Genomic DNA, 17,536 nt, shown 5'->3' on the forward strand with positions numbered 1-17,536 from the left:
TGTTCCCACCTTAAATAGTTTAGAATGTGATTGGTATTACAAGCTAAAACACTTAACTTGTAATCGTTCATTGTATTTCATTAAGGTTGCCAGATAAGGTAAAAATGCATAAATGAAGCTGTCATTATTAATATAACAGAGGAGCCAATAAGAAGATCTGAGAAATTTTAGAACTTTAGACAAGTAATTTTTAAAATTTAAATACAAAACAGCATTTACATGAAAGGGAGGGGATGTGGAGCAAAGAAGTATGAAGTACAAAGAGAGAGATTAGATGCTTTGTGTTTTTCACCTGAGATAGCTCCCGAAGTAGGCAACAATGTTGCAGTGTTTACATTCTTTAACCATAAATATCTCTTGCTGAATCAAAGAAAAATCATCTCCTGAAAAACAAAATGATAATAACTTGGTCAACATGTTACATTTGGTGTCTCTATGTAAATGAAGAAGGAAGGAAACCTTCACAACAGGTATTAAAGGTGAGGAATTAGACATTCTTAATACTTTAATGAGAATGTACGCTTGCAGTTTCTTTCTACAAAGTCAGAAGCCATAAAAATGCATGAAGTCCTAAAACTCATAATTTCACTTCAATATTTACTTTCTTGAGATATCCACAGACAATATTCTCTACAGTACTATTTATTGATGAAAGAATGGTCAAACAATTTATGGTACAGTCATAGATATTACAACACAGTTATAACATGTTTTGCTATGAAAACATGCTCATGACACATTAAGTGAAAAAGGGATATTATGTAAGTACATACACCAAAAAAGTCTCAAGAAATATACATAATGTTTAAGTCTGGGTAGTAAAATTTTAAGTAATTTAGTTCTCTTCTTTTTTTATTTATATTTTCCAATTTGGCTACCAAAAATCTATTTAGGTTAACTAGAAAAAGCTATATTAAAATAAAATATTTATTATATATGGGAATTTTATGATGGTCATTATGGGCTGACAATGTCACTATCAAACTTCATTTTGCATAGAAACAGTGTTTTATTTCAGTAAAAGGAGTTTAGGAGTTGATAAATGAGTGCATTTGTATTATGTAAATACAATGTAATGTACAAGATCGAGAGGTCTGGATTAGCACACCTGGATTTAAGTCTGGACTCAGCCATTCACTGGCAATGTAACCCTGGCAATCTAACTCTTTTGAATCACATCTGAATCCATTACATACTATCTAAATTCATTCCTTATCTACCACTTTGTCTTCCTTATCTACCACTTCCCTGAACATTCCCTACATTTTAGTAATACCAGTTGCTGGCCATTTTTCTAACAGATTCTTATGTCCCCAAGTTTCTGTTACTGCAAGTCTCTCAGGTGGGAAAGTTGTGAGGAAGAGGATGGAGTGCATTTAGTACAATATCTGACAGAGAATAAATGCAATAGCAGTATTATATGTTGGAGGCAAGAAAGATACAAACAAATGTGTTCTTCATTAGAACATCACCATAAGATATTTTTATTAGATAGTGTTTTGCAATGTTCATCAGGTTTAAAACCTGAGCCTTCTGTATTGTAGGTGTATTCTTCTACCACTGTGCCACCACGAAAGGCCTAGCTCTAACTTAGTCATCTTAGAATAACACACAAGGACCAAGAAGGAAAAACTTAGAAATTAGGTCTTAGATAAATAAACAAAATTCTCACACAAATCAGAGATATTTTCCCCTTTATATAGCAACTTTCAATTGAAAGCCAAAACAAAATAATATTTTTGTCATGTCATAAAATACTTTTCAAAAAAAATCAAACATTACCGATGTGGTTTATACACGCATTTAAGTATGACACACCAAATTTATTCATAATCATGAAAGCACTCTTTTCAACAGTCCCTTCATGTAAACATTAATTGATATTTCAGTTAACTAATTTAATGTTAACAATTTTAAAGAACTAGATAAATCAAATAAGGACACAGTCTTGAAACAAACAAAATCTGAGTAAAAATCTTTACAGAAAATTTAGCTTTTACTTGTAAAAGTAAGAAAACATGTACCACATGAATGGTTACATATACCCTAAATATAACAGCCTGTAAACAGAAGGGGATCAGTGAAGATAATCCAAAATAGACAATAATCTCACGTTCCCCATTATCAACAGAGGCAGCAACAGGGAGCAATTCTTGAAGATTATAGTAAAAACCTGCCCACCCAGATGTGGAGGCTTTGCTTGTCCACTTATGGATACAAAGAACTGTCTCTCCTTCCTCCTCCCTCTGAACTCTCTAATTAGAGTAGTTCTCACCCCTCTGCCTGAAACTTTTCCATTATATACTAAATTTTATTATTTATACAGGCTAATTTCAACAAGCAGGCTAGACTCCAGTCCATCCTTCATTTTATCAAGAAGCCCTGAATTACAATGAAAAGAAAGTAAAGAATCACCTTTGTTACTATATAGTTTGGATATCTACCTATTCACTTCCATGTGTTTCTTTTTAAATAATTTCTTTTTAATTGGAAGATAATTGCTTTACAATCTTGTTTTGGTTTCTACCATACATCAACATAAATCAGCCATAGGTATATGTATGTCCCCTTCCTCTTTAACCTCCTACCTACCTCCCTCCCCATCCCACCTCTCTGTGTTTCTGATTGTTTTTGGCGGTGAAATCTGGCTTCTGGGATCTTAGTTCCCTGACCAGGGATAGAATCAGTGCGATGTGCAATGAAGGCACAGAGTTCTAATCACTGGACCACCAGGGAATTCCCTATCCACTAACTTTTCCTTTTTTTTAATTGAGCATAGTTGACACCTACCCACTTTGATCACCAAAGTCTCATCCATTGGGTCATCGAAAAAGCAAGAGAGTTCCAGAAAAACATCTATTTCTGCTTTATTGACTACGCCAAAGCCTTTGACTGTGTGGATCACCACGAACTGCGGAAAAATCTTAAAGAGACAGGAATACCAGACCACCTGACCTATCTCTTGAGAAATCTGTATGCAGGTCAAGAAGCAACAGCTAGAACCTGACATGGAACAACACAGACTTGTTCCAAATCAGGAAAGGAGTACGTCAAGGCTGTATATTGTCACCCTGATTGTTTAACTTCTATGCAGAGTACATCATGCGAAATGCCGGACTGGATGAAGCACAAGCTGGAATCAAGACTGCCAGGAGAAATATCGATAACCTCAGATATGCACATGACACCACCCTTATGCCTGAAAGCAAAGAAGAACTAAAGAGCCTCTTCATGAAAGTGAAAGAGAACTGAAAAAGTTGACTTAAAACGCAACATTCAGAAAACTAAGATCATGGCATCTGGTCCCATCACTTCATGGCAAATAGATGGGGAAACAATGGAAACAGTAAGAGACTTTATTTTCATGGATTCCAAAATAACTGCAGATGGTGATTGCAGCAATGAAATTAAAAGACGTTTACTCCTTGGAAGAAAAGCGATAATCAACCTAGATAGCATACTAAAAAGTAAAGACATTGTTTTGCCAACAAAGGTCTGTCTAAGTTATGGTTTTACCAGTAGTCATGCATGGATGTGAAAGTTGGACTATAAATAAAGCTGAGCACCGAATAATTCATGCTTTTAAACTGTGGTGTTGGAGAGACTCTTGAGAATCCCTTGGACTGCAAGGAGATCCAACCAGTCCATCCTAAAGGAAATTAGTCTTGAATATTTATTGGAAGGACTGACGTTGAAGCTGAAACTCCAATACTTTGGCCACCTGATGCAAAGAACTGACTCACTGGAAAAGACCCTGATGCTGGGAAAGATTGAAGGCAGGAAGAGAAGGGGACGACAGAAGATGAGATGGTTGGATGGCATCACCGACACAACCGACATGAATTTGAATAGGCTCCGGGAGTTGGTGATGGACAGGGAATCCTGGCATGCTGCACTCCTTGGGGTTGCAAAGAGTCGGACATGACTGAGTGACTAAGCTGAATAACAAGTATCCTCATTCCAATTTTATCCAGTGTTCAGAAACTGGAATCTACGTGAAACAGAGTACTCTAGTATTCCATGTGATTTTTACCTATTAAATGGCAGAAAATGTCTACTTAGCTAAAACTAATAGAGAAAAATTTTGGTGTGACTTCAAAATTAACATCTTCCATCAATTCAGATTTGAACTTTTTAAACAGTGAACATAGGGTACAAACATTTAAATTTACAGATTATTTTTAAAAATAAAAAATGTGAGATTTTAAAAACAGAAGTAAATATTGAAAAGCAGGAACATACCACTTAATCAGAATAGTTGCCACTTGTCCTATTTGGCCAAACCTCCTACTTTGGGATTTCTTTCAAGAACATTAACAAGGCAAACTAATGGTTGTTTAAATCTTTATAAAATTTCTGACTTTTAAAAAATTTACTGTACTTTTTCCATTTATATTTCCAGGAAACAAGATATCATAAAGCAAAACTAAAAAAAGTTTTAAACACCTATTTATTTTATTTAATTTATTTATTTACTATTTGTAAATCCATACTCTTGCCCAACTACCTTGGTACTTAAAAAAAAAAACAACAAAAAACCGCAATTGAGAATCTAGGATAACTACATTTACTGGAACTACTGAGACAGTTCTAATTTTTTTTTTTTTAAGTTTTTAGGTAGTTTATTTATTTATTTATTTATTTATTTTCATTTATTTTTATTAGTTGGAGGCTAATTACTTTACAATATTGAAGTGGTTTTTGTCATACATTGACATGAATCAGCCATGGATTTACATGTATTCCCCATCCCGATCCCCCCTCCCACCTCCCTCTCCACCCGATCCCTTTGGGTCTTCCCAGCGCACCAGGCACTTGTCTCATGCATCCAACCTGGGCTGGTGATCTGTTTCACCATAGATAATATACATGTTAAACATCTATTTAAAGATATTTAAAGATTCCAACATATCTGAAAACTGTCTAATCTAGTAAAATACATCTAATTCACTATTTTATTTACAAATATTGGATTATTTAATAAATATTTCCAATTTAGCATTTTAAAAAACAAGTAAACACTGCAGCTCAATTCCAGAAAAATAAATGATCCAATCAAAAAATGGGCCAAAGATCTAAACAGACATTTCTCCAAAGAAGACATACAGATGGCTAACAAACACATGAAAAGATGCTCAACATCACTCACTATCAGAGAAATGCAAATCAAAACCTCAATGAGGTACCGTTACACGCCAGTCAGGATGACTGCTATCCAAAAGTCTACAAGCAATAAATGCTGGAGAGAGTGTGGAGAAAAGGGAACCCTCTTACACTGTTGGTGGGAATGCAAACTAGTACAACCACTATGGAGAACAGTGTGGAGATTCCTTAAAAAACTGGAAATAGAACTGCCATATGACCCAGCAATCCCACTCCTGGGCATACACACTGAGAAAACCAGATCTGAAAGAGACACGTGAACCCCAATGTTCATCACAGCACTGTTTAATAGCCAGGACATGGAAGCAACCTAGATGCCCATCAGCAGATGAATGGATAAGAAAGCTGTGGTACATATACACCATGGAATATTACTCAGCCATTAAAAAGAATTCATTTGAATCAGTTCTAATGAGATGAATGAAACTGGAGCCCATTATACAGAGTGAAGTAAGCCAGAAAGATAAAGACCAATACAGTATACTAATGCATATATATGGAATTTTAAAAGATGGTAATGATAACCCTATATGCAAAACAGAAAAAGACACAGATGTACAGAACAGACTTTTTAGACTCTGTGGGAGAAGGCGAGGGTGAGATGTTCTGAGAGAACAGCATTGAAACAAGTATACTATCAAGGGTGAAACAGATCACCAGCCCAGGTTGGATGCATGAGACAAGTGCTCAGGGCTGGTGCACTGGGAAGACCCAAAGGGATGGGGTGGGGAGGGAGGCGGGAGGGGGTATCGGGATGGGGAACACATGTAAATCCATGGCTGATTCATGTCAATGTATGGCAAAAACCACTACAATATTGTAAAGTAATCAGCCTCCAACTAATAAAAATAAATGGAAAAAAAAGAAAAAAGAAAAAAACAAGTGAACAAAGTATACTGCATTAATCACCCTGCACAAAGATTTCATTAAATTCCATGCCTGTATGCAAGGCTCACAGTTTTAAACAAATGATAATTTGCAAAATTTTAAAGTACCACCATGTAGTTCCACCATAATAAGGGGATATTGTGAGCAGAGAAGACTTGAGAAGGCAAATGAGGATTCTGATGATCACCTTTCTCAAGCTTGGTCTTGTTCTGGCTGTTGGCTGGCACTAACTACAGATTTGTTGAGCAAAACGAGCATCTGTAAAACGAGTTAAGAGGGTAGGCTGAAATTCAGACACAAACAGGAAAGTAGGGTGACACGCATAATCGTTATATCTGCCTGCTTTTCTAAAGCAGTCCTGATGCCTCACCAAAGAGATAATAAAACTCAAAATGGTATCATTGATACTGTTTATTTTCAACACTTAAAAGTCACCATTTGTAAAATGGTGCTTCTATTTAAAAAGTATAGACTATAAAAATGAGATAGAGAAATGCTTAAATCACTCTTAAAAATAAGCATTTGCTTACATACGTATACAAAGGGCAACAAAAATATAGGGGAAAATGCTCATTCATCTTATCAATTATTTCTGTGGCCAATTAAAATAATAGTTCTCTGTGCTAATCTATTTTTGCTCTTAACCCTAAGATTCACTTTAGGATTAGTATTAGAAGAGCCTCAAAAGTCATCTATTTTAGTGAAATTTTAAATATAATATTATACGATTAAATTACCAGGAACAAGTCAGTAAATCTGTAATAAAATTCAAGACTTTAAAATGATTATAAATTTCAATAATCTATTTTTAACTGGGGTGCAAAGTATAATTAAGTTACAGCTGAGACTTCATTTACTTAAAAAAAAAATGTTTATCTTTTACCAGATGCAGGCTTTTTTCTAAGTCATATTGGCAAATAATTATCTTTTCATGTCTAAATAAAATTCTAAACCAGCTCATCTGTTAAATAAATACAAGGAAGCACTTTTGCATTATACTGGCTTTGGTGCGATTTTTTTTTTTTAATTTGCAAAGTACAGTCAAAAATTCATTTTTTATATACAGCTGTCTCCAGAATTATTTGAGGCATCTGAACCAAATGTTGGGAAAATTCAATACTATATCATCATATTTTTCACATAAAACTCCCCTAACTCTGTTTGCAAAATGTGAAAAACACATCTACTTTGGCTTTTTGGAAAATGCTAAAAAAAAAAAAAAAAAGTATAAAATCTATGATTAACATAGAAATTATTTTTTTAAAGGCAAAAACAAAAGAAAACAAATCCGCAAATAAAACATATAATAATGAAATAACCCAAATGAATAAAATCACTGTCACAGAAGACCAATTTCTCAGATTCTAAAACACAGATTATGAAAAAAATGAAACTATTTACTAAAAGAAAAGTATGTATATTTAAACTCTAAGAAAAACATTTCTCGGGTGACAAATTTTATAGTTATTTACTATTAATAAATTTACTGAAATCACAATTACTGTTAATAATGAATTAAAATCTAAATAAATAATAAGACCTGAACATCACAGATTAGAGAAGATATGTAGTATTAGTGCCACAGACAATTGAGCAGCAAGTTCAGCAAGAAGCAGCAAATTATCTACAAGAGGAAAATCAGGAAAGCCTTATAGCTTCATTCTAACTATATTCAAAGCAGAAAATGTCTATATATTTTCTGAGGGCAGGAGAAGAATGTATAATGTAATAATTCTATATCTAGTTGGCTGGTCATTCTCATTTAAAAGACAACAGAAAGTCATTGATAGTATTCCCCTGCACAAAGATATTTATTGAGTGTCCTCTATGTGCCTATAATATTTCTGGTGCTGAAATAAAACAGTAAAGACAGATCACTAGTCTCATGCCTCTTAACATTCTAGGAGAGACAGACATTAAACAAACAAATACAAAGAAATAAGAAAAATGTTACGCAGGCACATGTCCTAGAGAGAGAACTAAAATAACAAAGATCTGAGTGACTACTTTAACTTACGTAGTCAGAACTGGGTCTTAACGAGACTACAACATTTAAGCTGAAATCTGAACGACCAGACGAACTTCTGGAAAAAGATCATGAAAACGAGTACTTCACGCAGAACAGAAGAGTCCGTTTAATCTTGGACTGATTAAATTAAAAAAAAAAATAAGAGGGGAGTAGGGAAGGGAAAAATACATGATGAGCTCAGAGGAGTAGACAGGGCCAATCACACAGGGTTTTTTATAAGCAATGTTGAAAGTTTGAATATTATTTATTCTAAGTGCAGTTTCGAAGCTCCAAGAAGGTTTTAAGGAGGAGAGTATTATGATATGATTTGTATTTTAAAAGGACCATTCTGGTGGCTCTGTGGAAACTAGATGGCGGTAGATGGGAGGTCTGGGAGAGCAAATAGAGAGAGCAGAGGGGAAAGATGGCAGTAAGAAGTAGATGGATTCAGCATATGTTTTGAAGGTTGAGTCGAAGGAACTTGCTGACAGACTGACCCTGAAGTACAAAAGAAGGAGAAATCAAGGACAATGCCTATATTTTTGGCTTGGCTAGTGACTTAGCAAAATGGGGAAGAGTGAGGGGAACAGCAAGCTTGAGAAGGACAATTAATCTGTAAGTCAAAGTTATGTTATTCTTGATATTCACAGGAAAATCAATGTGATGATATGATTCAACTTGGCAACAACTGATACAAAAAAAAAGCAACAAGGACATGGAATGAAAGGACAGTGAGAACTGAATGTATTTAATTATAAAACTAAGCCTAAATAACTGGTATTCCGTAATTTAAAAAAAAGATATGCAGGCTAATACACATTCATGCCCTAGTATAATAAAAAAATTCTAAGACTAGAATTCTCAAATAAATTAACAAGCATCTGAAAACTGGGAGATGAAGAGGCAGAAAGAATATGAAGTTCAACATCTTTAAACCTATGAAGCTAAAGACTGCTTCATTTAAGTTGATAAATTAAAAATCCAAATTTAAGTATACTATTTAAAGTCTTAGAAGCCATCCTCTGATAAAACTACAAACTGTGTACCTTTCAAATTATCAGCAATAATAGTAAATGAAACCTCTAGCTATATTTTGTTTAAAATCTTCAAAAAACATTAAATACAAAATCTACTATAACAGAAGATCAATCATCTCACTAAATACCGAGAAAGATTCAAATTGGGTTATAAAATAAAATTTAAAGACAATTACAAGACAAACACCTAAAAACCAATGATCCAAAAAGAAAGTAAAATGATAGGCCTAAATATAACAACATTATCCCTTCGTTATATGATGCATAAATACAAACAAGAAAGAAGGGTTGGCATTACAAAGTTTCACAAAGTTATAATCAAAGCAAAAAGAGCATCAAAAAGCACTAAAATTAACAATTCTATTGAAAAATATTAATTATGTAAGACTGTCACAGACTAAATAAATCCAATACAATGACTCACATAAATATCGACAGTAACCAAAATAGAAAGTATAAGAGAAGAAAAAACTGCTATTCATGAAAGCAAGAATTACCATAAATATGAAGGCCTATGTGGCAAGAACTATAATATTTTCCTGAAGAGCTGAATAAGAAAAGTCCTTACCATTGTTAAATGTTAAGTCTTCTACATTACTCTCACAAAGTTTTTTACACTTTGATAAAAATGATCTTAAACATTTCCTGGGGAAAAAATTATGAAAACAGAAGGGAAATAACTGAAAAATAAAAGCAATGAAGATTATAAAATACAATGAAAAATCAGAATAATCAAAAACAGGATAATCCTGAATTACAAATGGGGGGGTGGGGAATCACTGAAACAGATAATAAAACTCATGCTTAAATGGAAATTCAGTTCATGACAAGCAACGCATTTCAAACCTACAAACAAAAGACAGAGTTTGTAGTAAACAGCTTTGGAAAACTGTCTAGCCATAATATTCTTTGCAGTGGAAGATGGAGAAGCTCTATACAATCAGCAAAAACAAGACCGGGAGCTGACTATGGTACAGATCATGAACTCTTTACTGCAAAATTCAGACTTAAATCAAAGAAAGTAGGGAAAACCACTAGACCATTCAGGTACGACCTAAATCAAATCCCTTACAATTATGTAGTGAAAGTGGCAAATAGATTTGAAGGATTAGATCTGATAGAGTGCCTGAAGAACTATGGATTGAGGTTCGTAACACAGTACAGGAGGCAGTGATCAAGACCATCCCGAAGAAAAACAAATGTAAAAAGACAAAGGTTGTCTGAGGAGGCCTTACAAATAGCTGTGAAAAGAAGAGAAGCGAAAAGTAAAGGAGAAAAGGAAAGATACACCCATTTGAATGCAGAGTTCCAAAGAATAGCAAGCAGATATAAGAAAGCCTTCCTCAGTGATCAATGCAAAGAAATAGAAGAAAACAATAGAATGGGAAAGACTAGAGATCTCTTCAAGAAAATTAGAGATACCAAGGGAACATTTCATGCAAAGATGGGTACAATAAAGGACAGAAATGGTATGGGCCTAACAGAAGCAGAAGATATTAAGAAGAGGTGGCAAGAATACACAGAAGAACTATACAAAAAAGATCTTCATGACCCAGATAACCACGATGGTGTGATCACTCACCTAAAGCCAGGCATCCTGGAATGCAAAATCAAGTGAGCCTTAGGAAGCATCACTACGAACAAAGCTAGTGGATGTGATGGAAATTCCAGTTGAGCTATTTCAAATCCTAAAAGATGATGCTGTGAAAGTGTTCCACTCAATATGCCAGCAAATCTGGAAAACTCAGCAGTGGCCACAGGACTGGAAAAGGTCAGTTTTCATTCCAATCCCAAAGAAAGACAATGCCAAAGAATGTTCAAACTACTACACAATTCTACTCATCTCATATTCTGGCAAAGTAATGCTTAAAATTCTCCAAACCAGGCTTCAACAGTACGTGAACCAAGAACTTCTAGATGTTCAAGCTGGTTTTAGAAAAGGCAGAGGAACCAGTGATCAAATTGCCAACATCCACTGGATCACTGAAAAAGCAAGAGAGTTCCAGAAAAACATCTACTTCTGCTTTATTGACTATGCCAAAGCCTTTGACTGTGTGGATCACAACAAACTTCAGAAAAATCTTAAAGAGATGGGAATACCAGACCATCTTACCTGCCTCCTGAGAAATCCGTATGCAGGTCAAGAAGCAACAGTTAGAACCAGATGTGGAACAACAGACTGATTCCAAATTGGGAAAGGAGTACATCAAGACGGTATATTGTCACCCTGATCATTTAACTTCTATGCAGAGTACATCATGAGAAATGCTGGGCTGGATGAAGCACAAGCTGGAATCAACACTGCCAGGAGAAATATCAATAACCTCAGATATGCAGACGACACCACCCTTATGCCTGAAAGTGAAGAAGAACTAAAGAGCCTCTTGATGAAAGTGAAAGAGGAGAGTTGAAAAAGTTGGCTTAAAACTCAACATTCAGAAAACTAAGATCATGGCATCTGGTCCCACCACTTCACGGCAAATGGATGGGGAAACAATGGAAACAGTGAGAGACTTTATTTTTGTGGGCTCCAAAATCACTGCAGATTGTGATTGCAGCCATGAAATTAAAAGACGTTTACTCCTTGAAAGAAAAGCTATGACCAACCTAGACAGCATACTGAAAAGCAGAGACATTACTTTGTCAACAAAGGTCCATCCAGTCAAAGCTATGGCTTTCCCAGTGGTCATGTATGGATGTGAGAGTTGGACTATAAAGAAAGCTGAGCATCGAAGAACTGATGCTTTTGAACTATGTGCTGGAGAAGACTCTTGAGTGTCCCTTGGACTGCAAGGAGATCCAACCAGTCCATCCTAAAGGAAATCAGTCCTGAATATTCATGGAAAGGACTGATGCTGAAACTGAAACTCCAATACTTTGGCCACCTGAACCAAAGAACTGACTCACTGGAAAAGACCCAACTCACTGGAAAAGACCCTGATGCTGGGAAAGATTGAAGGCAGGAGGAGAAAGGGGCAACAGAGGATGAGATGGTTGGATGGCATCACCGACTCAATGGACATGAGTTTTAGTTAAGCTCTGGGAGCTGGTGATAGACAGGGAGGCCTGGCGTGCCTCAGTCCATGGGGTCGCAGAGAATTGGACACGACTAAGCAACTGAACTGAACTGAAAGCTCTTCTTCACACCTTAGGAAAAAACTGTCCCTGATGGAGCAAACATTTAAATGTTGGTGGCAGTAGGAGAAAGGAAAATACTAGAAGAAACTGTGTGAAATAGCTTTAGAGCCAACTATAGGAAAAGCCTATATACAAGAAACAGAGGAATAAAGGAGAATCGCCAAATTTACCTAAAAGGAAAAAAAAACTTCCACACAGAAAAGTACCATAAACAGAGTACAAAGACAGTAGACAAACTGAAGAAAACTTTTAGAACATATAAAAAGTAAGTATTTTTAAAGCATAAACAACATCCTCTTTGATCTGCTTCTGCTGTATTTCATAGGTTTTGGATCATCCTGTTTTCATTTTTGTCTGTAGGTAATTTTTAATTTCCTCTTTGGTTTCTTCAGTAGTCCACTGGCTGTTTAGTAGCGTGCTGTTTAGCTTCCATGTGTCCCTGTTTTTGCAGTTGTTTTTTTTTCCCCCTTATAGTTGATTTCTAGTCTCACAGTGTTGGAAAAGATGCTTGATATGATTTTAATTTTCTTAAATTTACCAAGGCATGTTTTGCAGCCATGCACGTGCTCGATCCTGGAGGATGTTCCATGTACACTACAATGTGTATTCTGTAGCTTTCCAGATGAAATGCTCTCTATATGTCAGTTAAGACCATTTGATCTAATGTGTCACTGAAGGCTTGTGATTCCTTATTGATTTTCTATCTGGATGATCTTTCCATTGATGAAAGTTGGCGGGAGGGGAAGGTTAAAGTCTCCTACTCTTACTGTGTCACTGTTGATTTTTCCTTTTATGTCTGCTAATATTTAACTTATATATTTAAGTGCTTCTATGGTGGGTGCATGTATATTTACAATTATTATATCCTCTTATATTTATACCTTGATCATTACATAGTATCCTTCCTTGTCTCTTGGAACGGTCTTCAAAGTCTATTTTGTATGACATAAATATTGCTATTCTGGCTTTCTTCTGGATTTATATTTGCACAGAATAACTTTTTCCATCCTCTCATTTTCAGTCTTTACGTAGCTTTAGATCTAAAGTGAGTCTCTCACAGGCAGCATATATATGGGTCTTGTTTTATACCCATTCAGCCAGTCAATGTCTTTTGGTTGGAGAATTTAGTCTGTTTACATTTAAGGTAATTATTGATATGAAGTGAAGTGAAAGTCGCTCAGTCGTGTCCGACTCTTTGCAACCCCATGGACTATAGTCCATGGAATTCTCTAGGCCAGAATACTGGAATGGGTAGCCTTTTCCTTCTCCAGGGGATCTTCCCAACTCAGGAATCGAACCAGGATCTCCTGCATTGCAGGTGGATTCTTTACCAACTGAGCTATCAGGAGTTCTTAATGTCATTTTGTTAATTGTTTTAGATTTAATTTTGTAGATTATTCCCGCCTCTCCCTCTTCTTCTTTTTTCTTTTCTCTTGTGCTTTGAAGACTATTTCAGTGTTGTGTTTCAATTCCTTTTTCTTTTTTGTGTGTACATCTATTAAAGATTTTTGGTTTGAGGCTACCATTAGGCTTTTGTATAGCAATCTATGCATACGCATGATTGTTTTAAGTTGCTCATCTCTTAGTTTCAAATGCAATTTAAAAACCCTGCACTTGACTCTCCTCCCCTCATGATTACTGTCTTTGGTATCACATTTTACATGTTTCATGAATCCCTTAACTGCTTATTGTGGATATGGATGATTTTACTACTTTTGTCTTTTAACTTTCCTATTAGTTTTGTGTATGGATTATTTCCTACCTTTACTATATGTTTGCCTTTACTGGTGAGCTTTCCAAATAATTTTTTGTTCCTAGTTGTGTCCTTTTTCTTTTTTTAACCTAGATAAGTTCCTTTACCATTCATTGTAAGGCTGGTTTGGTGGTGCTGAACTCTTAGCTTTTGCTTGCCTGTAAGGCTTTCCAGGTGGCACAGTGGTCAAGAATCTGCCTGACAATGCAGGAGACTTAGGAGAAGTGTTTGACCCTGGGTCAGGAAGATCCCCTAGAATAGGAAATGGCAACCTACTCCAGTATTCTTGCCTGGAAAATTCCATGGACAGAGGAGCCAGGCAGGTTACATACAGTCCATGGGGTCACAATGAGTTGGGCATGACTGAGCACACACACAATGGTTTGACTTCTCCATCAAATGTGAATAAAAGACTTGCTAAATATAGTATTCTTGGTTGTATGTTCTTCTTATTCATTACCTTAAATATACCATGTAACTACCTTCTGGCCTGCAGAGTTTCTGCTGAAAAATGAGCTGACAGCCTTATGGGAGTTCCCTTGTATGTTATTTGTTGCTTTTCCCTTGCTGTTTTTAATATTCTCTTCTCTGAAAGTCACTCAGTCTTGTCCAACTCTTTGCAACCCCATGGACCATAGAGTTCATGGAATTCTCCAGGCCAGAATACCAGAGTGGGTAGCTGTTCCCTTCTCCAGATCTTCCCAACGGAGGGATCAAACCAGGTCTCCCACACTACAGGCTTACCAGTTGAGCCACTAGGGAAGCCCAAGAATACTGGAGTGGGTAGCTTATCCCTTCTCCATGGGATCTTTCTGACCCAGGAAATCAAACCGGGGTCTCCTGCATTGCAGGCAAATTCTTTACCAGCTGAGCTACCAGGGAAGCCCATTCTCTTCTCTATTTACCTTTAATTTCTGCCATTTTAATTACAATGTGTCTTGGCGTGTTCCTCTCTGGGTAAATTCTGTATGGGACTCTCTGTGCTTCCTGGACTTAGGTGGCCGTTTCCTTCCCCAGGTTAGGAAGCTTTTAACTTTAAAGTCTCCAATAATTTGGAATTCCTACAGTGCAAATATTACTGCACTTGATGTTGTCCCAGAGCTTTCCTGTGTGTGTGTGCTAAGTCCCTTCTGTGTGTCCAAGTCTTTGTGACCCTATGGACTGTAACCCACCAAGCTCGTCCTTATTTTCTTTTATTCTTTTCTCTTTTTTCTTTCAGCAGCAGTGATTTCCAATACTCTGTCTTCCAGCTCACTTATCCATTCCTCTGTATCATTCAGCCTACTGTGTATTCTTTCTACTTTTCTACTCTGTATTACTTCTAGAGAATTTTTCATTCAGTTATTGTATTCTTCATCTCTGGCTGTTCTTTATACTTTCTAACTCTGTTAAATACTTTTAACCTTCATTCTATGCATCTATTCTTTTCCCTAATTAAACATGAAAGCTTTTGAATAGCAAAGGAAACCACTGACAAAATGAAAAGACAACCTACTGAATAGGAGAAAATATATGCAAATGATATGCCCAATAAGGGATCAATACCCAACATATATAAACAGCTCATACAACTCAACATCAAAAAAGCACACAACCCAAGTAAAACATGGGCAGAAGAACTGAACAGACATTTTTCCAAAGAGGATATGCAGATGGACAATAAGCACATGAAAAGATGCTCAATAATCGTCAAGGAGATACAAATCAAAACCACTTGCAATATCACTGCACACCTCTTAGAACAGCTATCATCAAAAAGAATGCAAATTACAAATGTTGGTGAGAATGTGGAGAAAAGGAACCCCATTTACACTGTTGGTGGAAATGCAAACTGGTGCAGCCACTATGGAAAACAGGTTTCTCAAAAAAACTAAAAATAGAGCTACCATACAACTCAGCAATTCCACTCCTGGATATACCTCCAAAAAACTAAAACACTAATTTGAAGAGATACATGTTTCCCGAAGTTCATAAGTAGCCAAGATATGGAAGCAACCTAAATGTCCACCAACAGATGAATGGATAAAGAAGATATAGGTTATGTGTATAAACACATACACACAAGAATACCATTCAGTTATGAAAAAGGATGAAATCTTGCCATTTCCATCAACACTGGTGGACTGGAGGGCATTAGGCTAAGTGAAGTAAGTTAGATAGAGAAAGCCCAATACTGTATATCACATATATGTGGAATCTAAAATATAAAAGAAACTACTGAATATAACAAAAAAAGAAGCAGACACACAGATACAGAGGACAAACTAGTGGTTACCAATGGGGGTGGCAATATAGGGGTGGTTGAGTGGGAGGTAAAAACTTGGGTATAAAAGTGAAGTGAAGTCACTCAGTTGTGTCTGACTCTTTGTGACCCCATGGACTATAGCTCACTAGGCTCCTCCGTCCATGGAATTTTCCAGGCAAGGAATACTGGAGTGTGTTGCCATGTCCCTCTCCAGGGGATCTTCCCGACTCAGGGATCAAACTCGGGTCTCCTGCATTGCAGGCAGACACTTTACCACTGAGCCACCAGGGAAGCCACTGGGTGTAAGTTAGGCTATAAAGATGGATTGTACAGCATGGGGGAATATAGCCAATATTTTGCAATAATTGTAAATGTAGTGTTACCTTTAAAAACTGCATTAAATATAAAAACTTTTAAATAAATAAAAAAGACAACCTGATAGAACTGAACAAAGCATAAGTGTAAATAATTAAAAGAATATTAAAATGGCCAAACATTGAAATCACATCAAATCAAGAATTTACTGGACTTCTGTGTTATTCTTTTGGGGGGTAAGAATTTAAACATTAGTCAATCTCTGCATATGAGTGAAGTTGAACACAAAGGCAGCAACTTTAAAGCCAAGAAGTGAGAAATTTCAATCTTTCAGAGCCTTAATTTATGAACCCAGCAACTAATCCTTATGTGTTAAATAACTACATCACATAATGGTATGCTTTCTTTTTTAAGGTTTGTTGAGAAGTCAGAATTGTAGGATTTTAAAAATATACTCATTAATTCATGACCTGAATTATAATAAAAAGTAGGCTATACCCTTGAGTCAAATAAGTGAAACTGCATTATGATGAGCCCAGTCTACTTGCTGAAGGCAGAGAAGGGATAAACATCTTCGTTTCCTCTGCAAATTCAGCCCATTCATTATCCGGACTGTAACTGTTCCTTGAATGTAACTTGAATATTTATTTGCTCAAGCAACCCAAGAGAGGCAAATGCATGCATAATTTTGTTATATTCTCTTCCATGTGTGCTAATGACATTTTGGAGATCATTTTACACTTATTAGGTGGAACTTAGTAAGAAGACTCTTTAAAAAAGTATTATTATTGATTATTATTATGCAAGAAAAAAAGGATACTGTGCCCTATCTGAAACCTTGTTTATAAAGTGACGCTGCATGTTACCTCAGTAATCCCTCCAGAATGAACCATATACACAATGATCAAAATACTGTATTTGAAATGTAAAACCATTTTAATTGTGCAAATTAAGAAACTTGTTGCCATAATTATGGTCACACCATTCTA

The 17,536-nt window shown here is 35.9% G+C and overlaps 1 protein-coding gene across 1 annotated transcript in view; it reads right to left on the bottom strand.

Moving 5' to 3' along the window:
- The window catches only part of MAP4K5 (mitogen-activated protein kinase kinase kinase kinase 5), a 113,554-nt gene that overhangs the window by 68,306 nt on the left and 27,712 nt on the right, over positions 1-17,536 (bottom strand). Inside the window, exon 4 of the mRNA XM_065940407.1 lies at positions 293-383. Coding sequence (XP_065796479.1) covers positions 293-383 — 91 coding nt within the window. The remainder of the gene's footprint in view (positions 1-292; positions 384-17,536) is intronic.

This window comes from Muntiacus reevesi, chromosome 7, assembly GCF_963930625.1.
Source record: "Muntiacus reevesi chromosome 7, mMunRee1.1, whole genome shotgun sequence".
NCBI classification, from domain to species: Eukaryota; Metazoa; Chordata; class Mammalia; order Artiodactyla; family Cervidae; genus Muntiacus; species Muntiacus reevesi.